The following is an 18,529-nucleotide window of genomic DNA, read 5'->3' as shown; positions in this document are numbered from 1 at the left end:
TAAAACAGGGGTATGATTAAAAGACTAGCCAAAAACTTATCCTTTTTACAGCTTTATAAAAGAAATTTTCCAGCTGGCAAAGCCTATTCCAAACAAAGTAGCACAGAGAGCTATTAATAAAAGATCAGCTGGAGAGTTTTGGTCTAAAGCAAGTTCACTGTGAAACAATAAAGATGGGATAGCCTAGGTTATATTTGGTACACAAGTTAATAAACTGCTATGCAGGAGGAAAGATTTATCAGCAGAAAATAAACGAACCAAAACATTCTAAAGTCCACACTCAGAGGAAAATATATAAAACTATCATGCAGGAGGATAATAACCTTCAAAAGCAGCTGCAGTGTACATAACTCAGAACAGCCATGCTCATTCTCCTCACCCCTTGCCCTTCCCATCCTGTTGCCTCGTCGTTGTAATAAATGATTAGCATTAGCCAAAAGATGAAAACAATCGCCACAGCCCAACAGGGAAAATCGGCAGAGCTGCGGTATTGTAGGTGATGTGGGAAATGTTAATGGTTGTCATTTTTACTGTGTCCTGTCTTCACTCCTTTTGGAAATCACTCCATAATCTCACCAGCTGTGGAACTTGGCATCCAAGATCCTTGGTGCTTTTACATCTGTTCAGATGAATGGGAGAACTCTTTTGAGTATTAACATTCTCCTCAGCTGTTGTTTGAATATTGCACGCAGTTCTGAAATGTTCTTGCTGCGAGTCTCGTATTGCTATTGGTCATCGCTAGTCAGTCAGTTCAACTTTCAGAATTTTTCTGGGATGGGCACAAAAAATTCTCATGTTTCATTTAAAGCTTCGTGAACAAAATTTCAAGTTGTTTTTTTTTTTTTTAAGCTGCTTTGTTTCTGTTATATGTGTAAAACCACACCTCATACAGTATGCCTTCCGTCTGACAATTAGTGTGTTTGAAATATTTATTTCAAAGAATTACACCGCCGAGAAGTTCTTCACCTAAATACTTTTTTTTTTCAGCTTTCACTGTACACTAGTCCAAGTCTCGAGAGTAAATACGTGGAAGAGCGGCAGAGCAACCTGGAGGAAAGCGTTTCGAGGCTGCGGCACTCTGTAGGACCCTATATGAGCTGGTGTCAGGTATAGCGCTTTTGTATAATCTATGCCTAGATGTGTCATTACAGGCAGGGCTCCCCCTGTTTACTCTGATACCTTGAAAGCTGCCATTTATTGCAGAAAAGTGGAGAGTGTGGGCCGTCTGCAGCTCCCTTTTTCAGTGCCCTGCCACTCTTCCCAGTTTGTTTCTGCTGTTCCTTACTCTGCTGCATCTCCTGCCCCACTGCTCGTGCTGCAAATCTCTGTCTCTCATTCCGTCTCAGCCTCCGGGTGAAGAAGGGTCAGGGCTAGCTGTGCAGCCTGTGGGGTTCCCGCTGCTGCTCTGTTCTGTGCCGTACCTGTCTCTTGGACTGTCCTTGTGGTTGGTATTGGAGAGAGAAAGACCAAGGGAGGTGTGAAAGAGGGAGTCGAGGAGGTATTGGAGAGAGGGGAAAAAAAAGTGGAAGAAGCAGAGACTGATCATAGTTAAACAGCAACATGTTTATTTTTCAGTGTTTATTTCTTGCTAGTGAAACAGTAATTGGGGAAAAACTGCTTTGGTATGTTGGTGAATAAGTGAAAAGACACTTGGTCTGTGGTGCACTTGAGCTGTGTTTTTTGCACGCTTCTGAAGACCAGAGAAGTCCCATCTGTTTGCTGTTTTGCAGCAAGCCAAAACGGAAACCAGAATTTAAAAATTAAGAAGGCATCTGGAAAGAAAAAAAAGTCTCTTTTTTTTGGTGTGAAAAAACACATAATCCGGCTGCTGGTAGGGTTCCTGACCGCTTTCAAATATCACAGCCCCAGGGCCCCAGAGCCTGCTGGGAAGGAGGTAAAGGTGTTAAAACCACCATGAGCTTTATAACAAGTGGTGACAAGATAACAAGGAGGGGAAGGTTTGTCACCCCAGCCCAGCAGGTTTATATATTCTGAGAGATGACAAAGTGGCAGACAAGATTCTTGGGCTGTGGCAGAGATGGTACACAAAGATCTCAGTAAAGTGAAAGTTGGGGAAGCCATAGCTTGAAGGTAATGTGGTTATTTTTTTTCCATTTCTTTTTCTGCTAGACAGTTTCTTTGTGGAAAGTAATCGTACTGGCCAGGTGAGAGAAGATTGCCGCGGGCGGATATTCCTGCACGCATGAGTTTCTGTAGGCCCCAGACCTGCTGTAGGAGAAGGATTGCACTTGTGCGCCTTCCTGTAACTTGGCGCAGCCGGCAGCACTAGTGGCACCATCTGCGATGATATCAGCTGTGCAATAACTTGTTCTCTTTTCAAAGGAGAAATGCCTCAAACCACATCACATCAAATACAAAATCTTTACCCTCTGTTTTACTACTCTGAGATGATCATTTTCTGATGTTCCGTTTAACCAGATATTTTAAATATCAAGAGGGGTAATTTTCAAAGGGATTTACCTGTGTAAAAGTAGTGTATATCGTAGCCATTTTCAAAAGCCCACTTGCGCACTTAAAATGCATTTATGCACGTAAAACCCAGCTTTAAAATTGGTCACATAAGGGTGACCCTCTCCAAGAGCTTCAGATGTGCTGATAAAGCATTAAAAATTGATCTTCACTTTATGGTGTAATTCAATATAGGGAGGAAACCACTCAGATTTTGTGAGACTTCCACTTCAAAAAGGAAAATCTGTAACTTCCTGGTTTTTATCTTAAAAGTATGCTGTCCTACACAATTTACTTTTTTAAAATATTTAAAGAGCTAGACTGAACCACAACAAACTCCAAAATGTTCTGTTTTGGAAGGCAGCTTTTTCTTTTTTTTTTTTTCAATTTAAATTTTATTGAAATCACAAACAATTAACAAATAGTCATGAAAAATGCAAAAGATCTCATTAAATCAATGAACAGTTTCAGTAATAATCCCCATTCAAACAATACAAATTGAACAGAAGGACTAGTGAGACAGAACAAAAAACCTGCATCAGGAGAGCCCACGTCAAACCCACTGCTTTTCTAACCATCACTGGTAGGGACTCCATATGTCACTGAACTTTGAAAGAGTATTATTGTTAAGCGTAGTCAATTTCCCCCAGTAATGAATAGTCCCAAGTCGTTTGCACACAGAAGTCAAAGAAGGATTAGTAGGTTTTTTTCCATCCAGTCACCAATTAATATGTGATGGAACCTTTGCCAGTTCCTGCAGTTCCAGACACCAAAATTTTATCAAGGAAAAGAAATCTATCCTGGAATAGGAATTGTGGGGGGAAGTGACACCCTCAGTCTGGACGGCTGCTTTTTTCTGAGTTCCTGATACCCCCAAGCTAAATCCCCTGGATTTTCTCATGCATAAGTGATCAAACTGCTTAATATTATTGATGAAGTGCTGAAGAAGGGTGAGAATGGCTTTCAAGAAAAAATTGATGGATTTTAAGCAATTTTCTTATTCTAAATTGCATTCTGAAGTGGAAGAGTCTGGCGAGCAGGCAGATTCCATAGGCCTCACTTCACCAGATTTGGAACCAGCTCTTGATGGGCGATATTTGCCTTCAGCAGTAAGTACCCACCCGCTCAGAATTTAGAGAGTGGTTTTGTGATCTTTGCAGAGATATGAAAGAGAAAACAAACGGGAAATATTTTCTGTGATCTCTGACCTTTGGGAGGAGATGTCTGAGATTGGCCGGCGAGTCAATGAATGTGATATACGTTTGGAAGCACATGCTGAAAAAAATCACAAACCTGCAAACAACTTGTAAAAACCTGGCTAAGGAAAATTCTGAGATTCATGAGAAATTTAGAAGACCTGGAGAACAGGTCTCGAAGAGGCAATTTACAGTTCCGCAATGTGCTGAAGATGCTAGAATACAGCGACAGCAAAAAGATGATTCGAGTATTTGCCAGCTGATTCTGAATGACTGTTCAGCACAGGGGGAAACAGGAGCAGAGACTGAGATATTGCTAGATAGAGTTCATCGGGCTGTTAGCACCCCAATGCCAAATCTTCCTACTCACATAATTACCTGCTTCCACAATTTCTCGGTTAAAGCGAAAATATTCACAGCATCAAGAAAGCAAACATCATGGTCCTGGGAAGACCACAATATAGCGATCTTTGCAGACTTGTCACCAATAACTTTGCATAAGTGATTTGAATATAAGGAGATTACTGCAATTTTACAACGAGAAGGGATCTGCGACAGATGTCTTTTCCTAGTGGACTTGCATTTACTATTATGTTTAAATATCTTTATTAGTATTAGCATTGTAACAAAGAAAACTGTACACAAGAGCAGCTTAATAGCATTACATCTCGTGTAATAAGTACAGCAGATGTGGTACAAAAGAATCTGGCATGCCAGTTACCTCCGTAGCAACAAAGGCCCCTACTACATCTGGTCTGAAAGAAGATTTCCCTAGATGGCAAAGAGTCAGCAAGGGTGGCAAAAGATTCCGACGCCAGTCCAGAGAATCATAGTCTTCAAGGGATGCTGGTAGATGAGGACTTTTGGGGAGCTTCTGTGTTCTTGCTCCTACTTCAGGCAAACCTGTTTGGGTTTGTTCTTATTTTAGTAGCATTATTATGCGTCTGTGATGTTCTCTGGCAATGATGGTTCTTCCAATCGTATCTAGATTTTATTTTGTGTTTGGGGTATGGGTTGGAGGAGTTGATATTGGTTTATTAGATTTGCTTTAAACAATTTTTGGGATGAGGTGGATCTTGGGGAGGGGGGGGGGGACTACTGGCAGGGATCCAGGCTGATGATTTATCCCCTTGGTCAGGAGGAGGGTCTACCATGGGTAGTCAGCAGAGATATATGTGTGGTACTACGGGGGAGGGGATGGAAAAGGGAATTTCTTTGGGATGGTATTTTTGCGTTTTTGCTTTTCGGTTGGGCTTGGTTGGAAGCATTGGTATTATGTGTTGCTGATGAGCTGTTCTACCTTTATATATGTTTGAGGCTTTGGGGAATAAGAAGGGATTATTCTGTTGTGACTCTCTCTGCTCTTTCTATTTGGGATTATTATAGTAATTAAGTATGGCTAAAGTACGGATATTATCTTTGAATGTTAAGGAGCTGAATTCCTTTTATAAGAGACAATTGCTTAGTAAAGATTTGGTTTCCTTTAACTCACTATCTTCCTGCAGGAGACCCATTTACAAAAAATGTAAGAGGGATTATTGAGATTGCAGAATTACCCTCACTGTTTCTTCTCAGCTGCTCCTAAACATAGGAAATATGCTGGGGTTGGCATTCTCATTGCTAAAGACTTTACCTGGCAGGTTAAACGCTTTTAAGATCCCGAGGGTAGATTCCTTATATAGTACAAGTGGAGGTGGAAGAGGTACTTTATACTTTGGTTAATATCTATGCTCAATATCTATGCTCCAAATTCTAATCGGGGGGACTTTTTTTAGTCCCTGGAGAGAAAACGTGCTACTTTCACAGTGGGCCATTTAATAGTTGCTGGAAAATTTAATATTACTAGAGTTTCTTCATTAGATAATTCAGCAGTGACTGGAGTCAGTCAGATTTAGCAGGAAACAGTTTAACTCCCTTATTTCTAATTGGGACTTGGTTGATATTTGCAGACATAGATATCCTTTGGCTCACAATTAAACATTTTACTCTACACCCCATAATTCATATTCTCATATTGATTTCTTTTTAGTGGAAAGCTATTGATGAATTAGGTTACAAGCACAGATATTGGAACGATCACGTGATCAGGCCATGTGCCTGTCCGGTTGGACTTGACTGTTTCAAACTTAGATTCCAGAAGGAAATTTTGGAAGCTTAATGACTCATTATTAACTGATGAGTTCTTCTGCTCTCAGCTTTCCGAGTAGATCAGTAATTACATAGAGGATAATAATTCTGAGGATCTGTCCCCTCCTCTGTTGTGGGACTGTTTGAACTCAGTGGTAAGAGGAAAACTCATTTCCAGAGTTTATGTGAAAAAAGAAAGAGAGGCAGAGAGATTCTTTATCAGCTAAATTGGCAACTCTTGAAACCACCCATATAAGAACTCTCTACAAGACCTCTATTCTAAAATTATAAAGCTCAGGAAAGAGCTTAGAGAGTTGGATTTTGACAATTTCTTTTCAGTTAATGCTAGCTAAACAAAATTATGAATGGGGAAACAAGGCGAGTAGGTTGTTGGCATGTAAGCTAAAAAAAGAGAGCCTCATAAGCCCACATTTCTAAAATTTAAATATCATAAGGGAACATTGTTAAAGTCGTCTTCCCAGATTCGATCCCAGTTACATTGCAAATTTTTTCCAAAGCATTGAGATTCCCTCACTATCAGATGAACATAAGAAAATGTTAGATCAGGAAATTACGGGGTTTGAGGTTCTACAAGTTATCAAGGATTTTTGAAGGTTAATAAGGCCCCTGGTTTAGATGGGTTTACTGGGATATTTTATAAACTATTTTCTAAGGTTTTATTAGACCCTTTAGTAAGTTTATTTAACTCTATTAGGGAAGGAGGTTCTTTTTTTTCCAGGCGCTAATATAGCGGGAATATCTATCTGAGCTAAACCTGGTAGAGATCCTGCAGTGTGTAGCTCCTACAGGCCCATTTCCCTATTAAATATTGATTTAAAGATTCTGGCTAAGATCTTGGCAACTCATATATCATAAAGAGGACATAGATGTGTATACTTATCAAACATCTATTATATAAGACATATATTTCATACATCCAACCACATAAATAATATTTTATATAATATGTAAAAAAATTTTATTCTCAAACATACATTGTTTTCACAGACTAAATACATACCCAATTTAAATATGACATCAATGATTTCAAAATTATAATTTTTCTTAACATATGTGGATACCCAAACTATCCAATTTTCCACATAATGTACCATCAATAAGTACCCCAATTTTAAAGTATACTAACATTCATTCACACATTCACCCTATTACCTAAAAATTCCCTACAGTATTGCACTTATCCCAAAACCATAAATTACAACCTAATATTATAAACACAAGTTCAGCATACAGGGATACTGAGATATTGTTTTTACACACAAGATATTTTCTTTATCAATTTTTTAAATCACCCCGCACTGAACGGGAGTTATTATCAAATTATCCCACATACAATTATACATCAGATAGGTAATCCCCGACAAGGACCTTGTTTCGCACATTAGCTTCTTCAGGGGTTATCCTTCATACTATTATTAAACTATCTTGCTTCCCTCACAAGGGAATCTCAATATCCCGCAGTATCGATTCTTCCAACAGTTGTAATGGTATCCACACCAACCTATAATAAAAATACTATTAATAACAAATATGAGAATATAAACCCACCCAATAACTATTTAGCGTGATTACTTACATTCAATCTTCCCATAAATATCTAATCAACTCATATATACGAAAAAGTATCTTCATCCGACTCCACATAAATTCTAAAAAAGAGCAATGTTAATATTACTACTAACACTGACTTACCGTCAGTATTAATTTTTTTATATCACCAAACATAACTTACATTGTACAAGAAGAATTTTCACAATTACTTTAAACAAAATCGTTAACCCAAACTCCAATATGGTTATAACATAGTCCAAACTCCGTCAACTAGGACCTTTCTCCGACAGCATGAATAATGACCCTAAATACAAAACCAAAATTATCATCAAAGAGACAAAATTTATTATAACAGCCTTAGGTTTATATCTTAAACCCCACATCATACCCCGAGATTCAGCCGATGTACCTCCTCCATTATCTACAGACTTAGAATTAAAAAACGGGAACCCCATTGCATCTCCATAAATAAATACAATTTAAAAAGGCAAAAGAACTTACTATTTCCTATTGCAGTGACGGTTCAATTTCTCTTCACATCGCCATTAGTCAGTATGTCTTCATACCGCCGAGATTCAACATCTCCTCGTATCGGAGTGTAACACCGGATATCCGCTATTTAAATACCCCGCTCTACGAATAGAGCTGTCAATCAATCTAACCGGAAACTCCATATATAGAGCTATCAATCAATCCAACCAGAAACAAATCCATACCAATTAAATTACCAATCTCACACATCCCCGTTTTGTACCCCGCTCTACAAATAGAGCTATTAATCAATCTGACCGGAAACTCCACAAAAGGAGCTATCACTCAATCCAACTAGAGACAAAACCATACCGATTAAATTTCCAATCGGTATGGTTTTGTCTCTAGTTGGATTGAGTGATAGCTCCTTTTGTGGAGTTTCCGGTCAGATTGATTAATAGCTCTATTTGTAGAGCGGGGTACAAAACGGGGATGTGTGAGATTGGTAATTTAATCTCACACATCCCCGTTTTGTTCAATACCAGCCAATAACTTTTCATACCACATCCACTCAACCGGTGACTCTAAAGACAAAGCTGTCAATCAGCCTACCAAAAACACACTCATACCCAATCTAATAACCAATATCAAACACACCCTTTAAGCTTCCAGCCGATAGTATTTACTACCAACCATCCAACTTACAATACACAAATATACTATTATCATCCATAAAACAATTACAGCCATGATAAAGAGACAAAAATTACCAAAATTCAACATGTGCTCATCCTGGGACAGAAGGCCAGGTATACATTACTTGAGTGATAGCTCCTTTTGTGGAGTTTCCGGTCAGATTGATTAATAGCTCTATTTGTAGAGCGGGGTACAAAACGGGGATGTGTGAGATTGGTAATTTAATTGGTATGGATTTGTTTCTGGTTGGATTGATTGATAGCTCTATATATGGAGTTTCCGGTTAGATTGATTGACAGCTCTATTCGTAGAGCGGGGTATTTAAATAGCAGATATCCGGTGTTACACTCCGATACGAGGAGATGTTGAATCTCAGCGGTATGAAGACATACTGACTAATGGCGATGTGAAGAGAAATTGAACCGTCACTGCAATAGGAAATAGTAAGTTCTTTTGCCTTTTTAAATTGTATTTATTTATGGAGGTGCAATGGGGTTCCCGTTTTTTAATTCTAAGTCTGTAGATAATGGAGGAGGTATATCGGCTGAATCTCTGGGTATGATGTGGGGTTTAAGATATAAACTTAAGGCTGTTATAATAAATTTTGTCTCTTTGATAATTTTGGTTTTGTATTTAGGGTCATTATTCATGCTGTCGGAGAAAGGTCCTGGTTGACGGAGTTTGGACTATGTTATAACCATATTGGAGTTTGGGTTAACGATTTTGTTTAAAGTAATTGTGAAAATTCTTCTTGTACAACGTAAGTTATGTTTGGTGATATAAAAAAATTAATACTGACGGTAAGTCAGTGTTAGTAGTAATATTAACATTGCTGTTTTTTAGAATTTATGTGGAGTCTGATGAAGATACTTTTTCATATATATGAGATGATTAGATATTTATGGGAAGATTGAATGTAAGTAATCACGCTAAATAGTTATTGGGTGGGTTTATATTCTCATATTTGTTATTAATAGTATTTTTATTATAGGTTGGTGTGGATACCATTACAACTGTTGGAAGAGTCGGTACTGCGGGATATTGAGATTCCCTTGTGAGGGAAGCAAGATAGTTGAATAATAGTATGAAGGATAACCCCTGAAGAAGCTAATGTGCGAAACAAGGTCCTTGTCGGGGATTACCTATCTGATGTATAATTGTATGTGGGATAATTTGATAATAACTTCCGTTCAGTGCGGGGTGATTAAAAAAATTGATAAAGAAAATATCTTGTGTGTAAAAACAATATCTCAGTATCCCTGTATGCTGAACTTGTGTTTATAATATTAGGTTGTAATTTATGGTTTTGGGATAAGTGCAATACTGTAGGGAATTTTTAGGTAATAGGGTGAATGTGTGAATGAATGTTAGTATATTTTAAAATTGGGGTACTTATTGTTGGTACATTATGTGGAAAATTGGGTAGTTTGGGTATCCACATATGTTAAGAAAAATTATAATTTTGAAATCATTGATGTCATATTTAAATTGTGTATGTATTTAGTCTGTGAAAACAATGTATGTTTGAGAATAAATTTTTTTTACATATTATATAAAATATTATTTATGTGGTTGGATGTATGAAATATATGTCTTATATAATAGATGTTTGATAAGTATACACATCTAAGTCTTCTTTATGATATATGAGTGTGTGAAGTTGAGGACTATTATAGTACCCGTGTATTATTTACCGTATAAGATCTTGGCAAACCATCTCAATATGGTAATCATGGGGCTGATTGATTCTGATCAAGTTGGATTCATTCCAGGCTGAATGGCTGTTGACAATTTGCGTAAAATTAGAGACATCATGTGGTGGGCCAAGATGGAACATATTCCAGCAATTCTATTTGCTGTGGATGCTGAAAATGCCTTGGTATGGTCCACTGGCCCTTCTTGTTCCAGGCCCTGGAAAGAATGAATTTTGGGCAATTTTTTGTTTATTGGATTCAACAATTAAATAACTCTCAGGCCTGTGTTAACGGTGGATACTCCAAAATGTTTAGTGTTTCTAGAGGAACTAGGCAGCAGTGCCCACTCTCTCACTGTATTTGCTCTTTTTTTGGAGCCCTTTGCTATCCGGGTACACGCCAATGAAAGTATTCAGGGAGCTTTGATTGGAGGGGTACATTTTAAAAATTGTCTTTATTTGCTGATCCCATCTTATTCACCTTAACTGATCCTTATGATTCCTTATCAAATGCCATTAGTGAGTTGTCTCAGTTTGGAAACTTTTCTGGCTTTAAATTAAATCTGGATAAATCTCAAATATTGAATTTGTTAGTGATGGATGATAGGTTGGATGTTTTGAAAAGGGGCTTTTCCCTATAAGTAGGCTAAGAAGAAAATTAAATATTTAGGGATACAATTGGTTAATAACACGTGACTTAGAGTTGTGGGATAGACTCTCTCTCTCTCTCCTGGCTTGGGAGAATAGCCACGATCAAAATGAACGCCCCCCCCCCCCCCCCCCCCCCCCCCCCCCCCCCCAATTGGGCTATCTTTTTCAAACTCTCCCGATTTTCCTCTCTAGCAACCTCCTTAAATTGTGGCAAAAGTGTATCTTTAATTTTATTTGGAGGAAAAGACCATCAAGAGACTCGAGAGAGGTCTTGTTTCAGCCTAAAGAGAGAGGAGGGCGGGGGTGCCAAATCTCAGATGGTGGTATATGCAGCAGCTCAACTTAGGGCTATTATAGACTGGAATAGAACAGGTGAGCATAAGCAATGGGCAATGTTGGTACAGTCTCTTTTGGGTACTATGCCCATTTGGGCAATGACTTGGCAACCTAAAAAGACATGGAGGCCCCTTTTAAATATGGCTCCAACTATTGCTCTCACTTTAAAGATCTGGGTGCTATGGCATACTTATTTGGTGGGCTATAGGAGATATTTATTCAGTACCTCTTTGTCATTCATTAGATTTCCAGCCTGGTCTTGATATGAGGCTATATCAATGGAGGTTGGATATAGGTTTAAACCACCTGGCTCATTTTTGGAGCTCTAATAATGTTATTTCTTTGGAAAAATTGGTTGGGAAATATCATTTTGAGAAAATTTTGTTTACTCATGGGTAGCCCATTTGTTTTACGACTGCCATTGCTTAGAAGGGCTTTATCCTTGGGGAAAACACTTTTTGAGAGCTTATGTGACAATGCTGACAGATTGAATGGGATTATTTCTAAACTGTATGGCATTCTCAACAAGGGGCATCATGATCAGCTGGGTTATATGACAGTTTGGGGAAAGGATTTGGGAGCTGAGGTAACTGAGGCTGAGTGGGATGCAACCTTTTTATACAGAAGGAAAAGTTCAATCTCCGCTAATCTTATAGGGAATAGCTACAAGTTTATGATGAGATGGTATCTGACTCCTGAGCGGATTCATAAAGCCTTTCTCAGGGTTTCCAATTTGTGTTGGAAAGGCTGAGGTTCCTTGGGATCTTATTTCCATCTCTGGTGGGCATGCCTTATCGTATCTAGCTTTTGGAGCTAGATGCAATGGGAGCTTTCTTAATGAGGTCATGAAGCTGGATCTCCCAAAGTGCTCTATTGAATATACCTGGGATTCATCAAGAGGGGACTCTTTGGTTACTAGCTCAGCAGATACTGATTGCTGCCAGAAGTGAGTCAGCGTGTCACTGGAAATTATGTTCCTAGAATGGTTAATATTTTCTCTCATATAGATAATATCTATAGTCTGTGTAAATTAGCAGCAAAAAAGAATCATGTTAAAGTTTGAGAAAGTTTGGGCCCTTTCATAGCATGGAAAGCCAAACAGGGTGGATCAAGGGATTAAAGGTTTCTCCCAGTAGCCTCTGATATTCTTCTCTAGATTATGGCTTGTCTTCTTCATTATATTCTGCCTTAATTTCTCTCACTTTGCTTTCTTTACCAGGTCATCCAAAGTATCTTTATATATGACGGGTTCTTTTTGGTATGGGGAGTAGGGAAGTGCTCTGGTTCAATGATGGGGTGAATATGTATTGCTTTGCCCCTCATATATTCTGGTTCTGTCTGCTGGACAATTACAATTCCGTTAGATCGCTATTAATCAATGGTGAAGAATTTGTATATCATGAAATGAATTGGAAGTTTGTTCGCTTTTTATATCACTTCTTTAATTTCATTTGCGCCGATACAGTAAAAAACGCAGGAGAGCGGGCGAGTGCCCTCTCTACCGGCGCGCGCACAGGCCACTCTCCTGTGCGCGCGATTCAGTAAATAATTTTATTTAAATTAGACCTGGCGGTAAAAAGAGGCGCTAGGGATACTAGCGCGACCCCAGCGCCTCTTTTCGGACAGGAGTGGCGGCTGTCAGCGGGTTTGACAGCCGACGTTCAATTTTGCCGGCGTCTGTTCTCGAGCCCGCTGACAGCCATGGATTCGGAAACCGGACGCCGGCAAAATTGAGCATCCAGTTTTCAAGCCGCGAGCCTATTTCAAATTTTTTTTTTTTTTTTTTTTACTTTTTTTAAACTTGACCTCCGACTTAATATCGCCATGATATTAAGTCGGAGGGTGCACACACAAGCAGTTTTTACTGCTTTTCTGTGCACTTTCCCGGTGCCTGGAGAAATTAGCGCCTACCTTTGGGTAGGTGCTATTTCTGAAAGTAAAATGTGCGGCTTGGCTGCACATTTTACTTACTGAATCACGCGGGAATACCTAATAGGGCCATCAACATGCATTTGCATGTTGCGGGCGCTATTAGGTTCGGGGGGGTTGGACGCACGTTTTGGACGTGCTATTACCCCTTACTGAATAAGGGGTAAAGCTAGCGTGTCAAACGCGCGTCCAAATGCTGGCTAACAGTGCGCTCCATCGGAGCGCAGTGTACTGTACTGTATCGGCTCGTTAGATTGTTATTTTTACATTGAAGACACACAAAATTTACTAAACAAAAAAAAGAATAGGAATTGTCATTGTAGAGCTTGGAGAAAAAAGAATAGTCATGATCAGAGGAGTACAACAACCTCCATATATTCACTAAACCCCTCCTATCCATTAACCTTTTCAACTGATCTCTGTGTTTTTGATAAAGCCCCAATCCCAGAAGTGGAATTTAAATAAGGAGACCTGATAACATTAAAATCTCCGCCCGCCCCCCCCCCCCCCCCCCACCAATAAAAACATGCCCAATAGGACAGTTCAACAACATATTCTGCAATACCCCAAAAAATTCCCTCACATTTGAGTTAGGACTGTAGAAGTTAACCAAAAGGCATATTTCGTAGTCGACAGCCATTCTGACAATAATAAATCTGTTTTCTACATCTCTACAAAACTCTTTCATCTCCTTATACTAAAAATCCCCCTCTCCCAAGTATTAGTTATGGGATGCACTGGAGGCAAAAATTAAAGTGGTATACTCGAATGCAAAAGCCTCTCATCTCTTATCGTTCTTCCTCAAATGGGTCTCTTGTATAAAGAGGATCGTAGTCTTCAACAATCTAGCCTCTTTAAACAATATTTGTCTTTTAAAGGGAGAGTTTAATCCTTTAACATTAAGGGAAACTATCCTACACCCTATAATTGAAAGACGATGAGAAAAAAAGAAAATTTGTACTCTCCCCTCCTCCTATCCTTGATCTGCGACCCTCAAAGCAGATCATCTTCTACAAGACGAATGGAGTCACCACACTGAATCCCACCTCATATTATGTAGACAACCAACAAACACAATCGCCAGATCCGCGATTCCTGATAAAAGAAATGAAGCAAAAATAGAAATACAAAGGCATTTAAAAAAAAATGTGATAGCAATCTAAAGACCAGACATCCCAATCGGTCCAAACTAACAAACCTCCGGTTGGGAGTTCCTCAAAGCTTCCAGAGAGAGCCCAAAAGAGAGAACCATCAGAAAAACGGAGTAAGTCAAGTATTTGTAGCTCTAAATACAGCGGAACCTCCAGTATTCCTCCGGAGTCTGTCTCCTTTGCCATCTGGGTGAGCCCATCTTGGATTCCTTAAACAGGTGATGCCCGAGGCCCGAAGTATTTTCGCTGCTTCTTCACGAAGGGGAGCAACCACCGCTTATCTTATGTTTTCCTTCCGCAAAGTACTAGTTATCTCTCTCAGTTCTTTTCTCTTGCAAATAATGATAGGAGACAGATCATTATAAAGCTCCATTCTGTGACCATTCCAGTCCATGGAGCCTATCTTCCGAGCCTGCAAAACAATTTGCTCTTTGATGGGGAAACTGTGAAGATGGATAGTTATATCACACAGAGTATTTCTCTGAGGAACCCCCAGAGTTCTGTGTGCTCCCTCAATCACAATTTCTGACTCTGGATTAGGGCTAGATCCAGCAGCCAGGATAGCCCTACTGATATTTATTACAACCTGAGCACAGTCTGAGTATTTGGAAGTCTCTGGGACACCCCAGAACGTAAATTACAGCACCTCGCTCAATTTTCAAGGTCTTCAAGTTTGTTGTGTAACTCCATTTGAATCTTTTCCAGCTCCTCTATGGATTTCTATGCTTGCCCCACCACCAAAGGCTGCTACTCAAGTCTAGTTTCCTCCTCCTCCTCCTCCCTATGTTCCCCAACTCAATATGCAGCTCAGGAGCAATGTCCAAAAGCTTTTTCTTAATTCCCAGCTCTCAGATTGCAGAACCAAGCTTTGAATTCAGCTCGGGAAATCACAGTCACTTTCTCCGAGGACAAGCAGGATGGCAGTTCTCACACATGAGTGACATCATCGGAAGGAGACCGCCACAGAAAACTTATGTCAAAGTTTCTAGAAGTTTGACTGAGTCTCTGAGCATGCCCAGCATGCCATTATACCACACATCCATGCAAGGTACCCTCAGTTTCTTTTTTTTTTTTTTTCCCCCATGGAGCCTTATGGTCGTGGCTAATTCAGTCTCTTTCTCTTTCACATTTTTGCGGGTTTTTCATCTATTTTCCAGCGTTTTTCCTGTCATCCCCTTAGTCATCTTAGCCAGGTTTTTCTGCGTTTCAGTAAGTTTTCTTTTGCTGATATCCCCAGAGTGGCGGTGCCCGCTGGTCATCCTTGTTCTCTGCCTTTGAGTTTGTTTTCTCATTCCTTTTGTTTTGTACCGACATGTTCTTTATGGTTTCAAGCCATGCCCCCGGTGCTCGAGGACCATGTCAATCATGGATCCTCATGATTGATTTGTCTTCTGCCTGGGGGCATCACATGACATCCAGGGTTGCAGCAAGTGCACCGAGGTGCCCCCTAAAGGATGTACAATCTGACTCAAGAAGATGGAGTGACTCTTCAGATCAGAAAAGGCTGGGCCATTGACATAGGCATCATGGAGCTGCACTGATGGACACAGAGGTATCAACAGTAGGAGGGCCATCAGTTCTTTCGATGCCGATGGCTGTCAAGGATGCTGAGACGGACCATAGTCTGCCTCCCTCAGGTTGAAGACCTTAGGTTTGTTATCTTCGACCTCGGCACCAAGGAAGGACAGATCTAAGTGTTATGGGGACCGATGCTTCTTCAGCTCCCCTTGTATTCATGGTGCCGAGCGCAGGGATGCACCAACTTCGGTGGCGTGGACCACCAATCCTCTAGTGATGCCCAGGGTTCGTGACATTCTCCAATCCTCCAGCGATGCCCGCCACAGATCCTTCTCTTGGTTCTGAAAAGGATGTGGTCACACCTCCTGAATCCTAGTTAGTATTGACATCAGCAATCTTTGTGGAGGAGTTGGAGAGGCGCGTACAGACGAGTGAGGTGATAAAATTTGCAAATGACACAAAATTATTCAGAGTAGTTAAATCATATACGGATTGTGATAAATTGCAGGAGGTCCTTGCGAGACTGGAAGATTGGGCATCCAAATGGCAGATAAAATTTAATATGGACAAGTGCAAGATAATGCATATAGGGAAAAATAACCCATGCTGTAGTTTCATGATGTTAGGTTTCATATTAGAAGCTACCATCTAGGAAAATGATGTAGGAGACATAGTGGATAATATATTGAAATCATCGGCTCAGTGTGCTGCAGCGATCAAAAAACAAACAGAATGTTAGGAATTATTAGGAAGGGCATGGTGAATAAAACTGAAAATATCATAATGCCTCTGTATTGCTCCATGGTGAGACCGCACTTTGAGTACTGTGTGTAATTCTGGTCGCAGCATCTCAAAAAAGATATAGTTGCAATGGAGAAGGTACAGGGAAGGTGACCAAAATGATAAAGGGAATGGAATGGTTCCCCTGTGAGGAAAGACAAAAGAGTTAGAGCTGTTCATCTTGGAGAAGAGACGGCTGAGGGGAGATATGAGAGGCCTATAAAATAATGAGGACTAGAACAGGTAAATGTGAATCATTTATTTACTCTTTTGGATAATAGAAGGACAAGGGGGCACTCCATGAAGTTAGCAAGTAGCACATTTAAAACAAATTGAGGAAAATTATTTTCACTCAACGCACAATTAAGCTCTGGAATTTATTGCCAGATGATGTGGTTAGGGCAATTAGTGTAGCTGGGTTTAAAAAAGGTTTAGATAAGTTCCTGGAGGAGAAATCCATTAACTGCTGTTAATCAAGTTGACTTAGGGAATGGCCTCTGCTATTATTGGCATTAGAGAGGAAAAGGAGAAATGATGAAAAGAAAGCCAAGCTTAAATATTGATAATAAGATTGAAATAGTAAATATTACGAGAAATTTGGGTTTTTATGTCGACACAGAATTTAATGGGCAAGCACATATCGCGAAGAAAGTGAAGGAAGGTTATTATAAATTAATGATGTTGAAACATCTTAAACCTTTGCTTTCCCAAAAAAATTTTAGAACAGTATTACAGGCCCTGATATTTACAGGACTAGACTACTGCAACACAATGTTACTGGGCTTGCCAAAAAGTACTTTACGACCTTTGCAGATTTTACAAAATACCGCCGCACGTATATTAACGAATACAAGAAAGAGGGACCATATCACTCCAATTTTGAAAGAATTACATTGGCTCCCGATTGAACAGAGGATAATCTTTAAAGCTTTATGTATTATCCACAAGATTCTGTATGGAGAAGGGACAGACTGGCTGAATGCAGCAATAAGATTGCACATACCACAACGTAATTTGAGATCATCAAACAAAGGTCTCCTCGTGATTCCGAATATTAAATCTGCCCACTTATGCGAAGTCAGGGAGCGAGCGCTATCAATCGCGGGCCCCAAATACTGGAATGAAATGCCCACTAACCTGAGACTACAGCAAGACAAGAAGAAATTTAGGAAAGATCTGAAAACATGATTATTCCAGCGAGCATTTGATGCGGAATAAATAGCAGGGTTCCCACGAAAGCAAGTAGAATCTCTTGAAGGGCAGCACCTCTATTTTATTTTATTCTACTTTTAATTTTACTTTTAATTATCTTAAACATATCTGTAAGTTATAATTTTATACTCTTAGGTTTTATAATTCATATCTAGATGGCATTTTAGAAGTTTTAATTAATAATTTACTGTCTTTTAGCGAATTTTTATATTTATGAGAAATTGTAATTTTTCCTTTCTCGCTATATTAATGTAATGTAGAAATTGTGAACCGTAGAGATGGACTTTGTCTAATCAACAGTATATAAAAACTGTTTAAATAAAATAAATAAAATAGTAGCATGGGATCTCCTTAATGTTTGGATACTTGCCAGGTACTTGTAGTCTGGATTAGCCACTGTTGGAAACAGGATGCTGGGCTTGATGGACCCTCAGTCTAACACAATATGGCAATTTATTATGTTCTTATGCTCAGAGAGGCTCAGTCAAAGTTCTAGAAACTTTGACATAAGTTTTCCGTGCCAGTCTTCATCCGATGTTGTCACCCATGTATGAGGACTGGCATCCTGCTGTCCTCTGAGAACACCTGTTACAGGTAAGCAACTCTGGTTTACATGACTCAGGGGCCTTCACTATTCCATCACAACCATCCTTGTGCACATCATGTTTTTCCACTGGCTGTGCCATATTGTCAACCTCTCCCAATAGCACACCATCCCCACAGTAGGA

General features: G+C 39.5%; 1 protein-coding gene across 4 annotated transcripts in view; it reads left to right on the top strand.

Annotated features, from left to right (window-relative positions):
- APOO (apolipoprotein O) overlaps window positions 1-18,529 on the top strand; it is a 137,820-nt gene that overhangs the window by 58,611 nt on the left and 60,680 nt on the right. For all 4 annotated transcript variants that reach the window (XM_029603415.1, XM_029603416.1, XM_029603418.1 and 1 more), the window contains one exon: window positions 988-1,107. In XM_029603415.1, coding sequence (XP_029459275.1) covers window positions 988-1,107 — 120 coding nt within the window. The remainder of the gene's footprint in view (window positions 1-987; window positions 1,108-18,529) is intronic.

Source organism: Rhinatrema bivittatum, chromosome 5, assembly GCF_901001135.1.
Source record: "Rhinatrema bivittatum chromosome 5, aRhiBiv1.1, whole genome shotgun sequence".
Classification (NCBI taxonomy): Eukaryota; Metazoa; Chordata; class Amphibia; order Gymnophiona; family Rhinatrematidae; genus Rhinatrema; species Rhinatrema bivittatum.
This window is presented reverse-complemented; position numbering and strand designations above follow the sequence as displayed.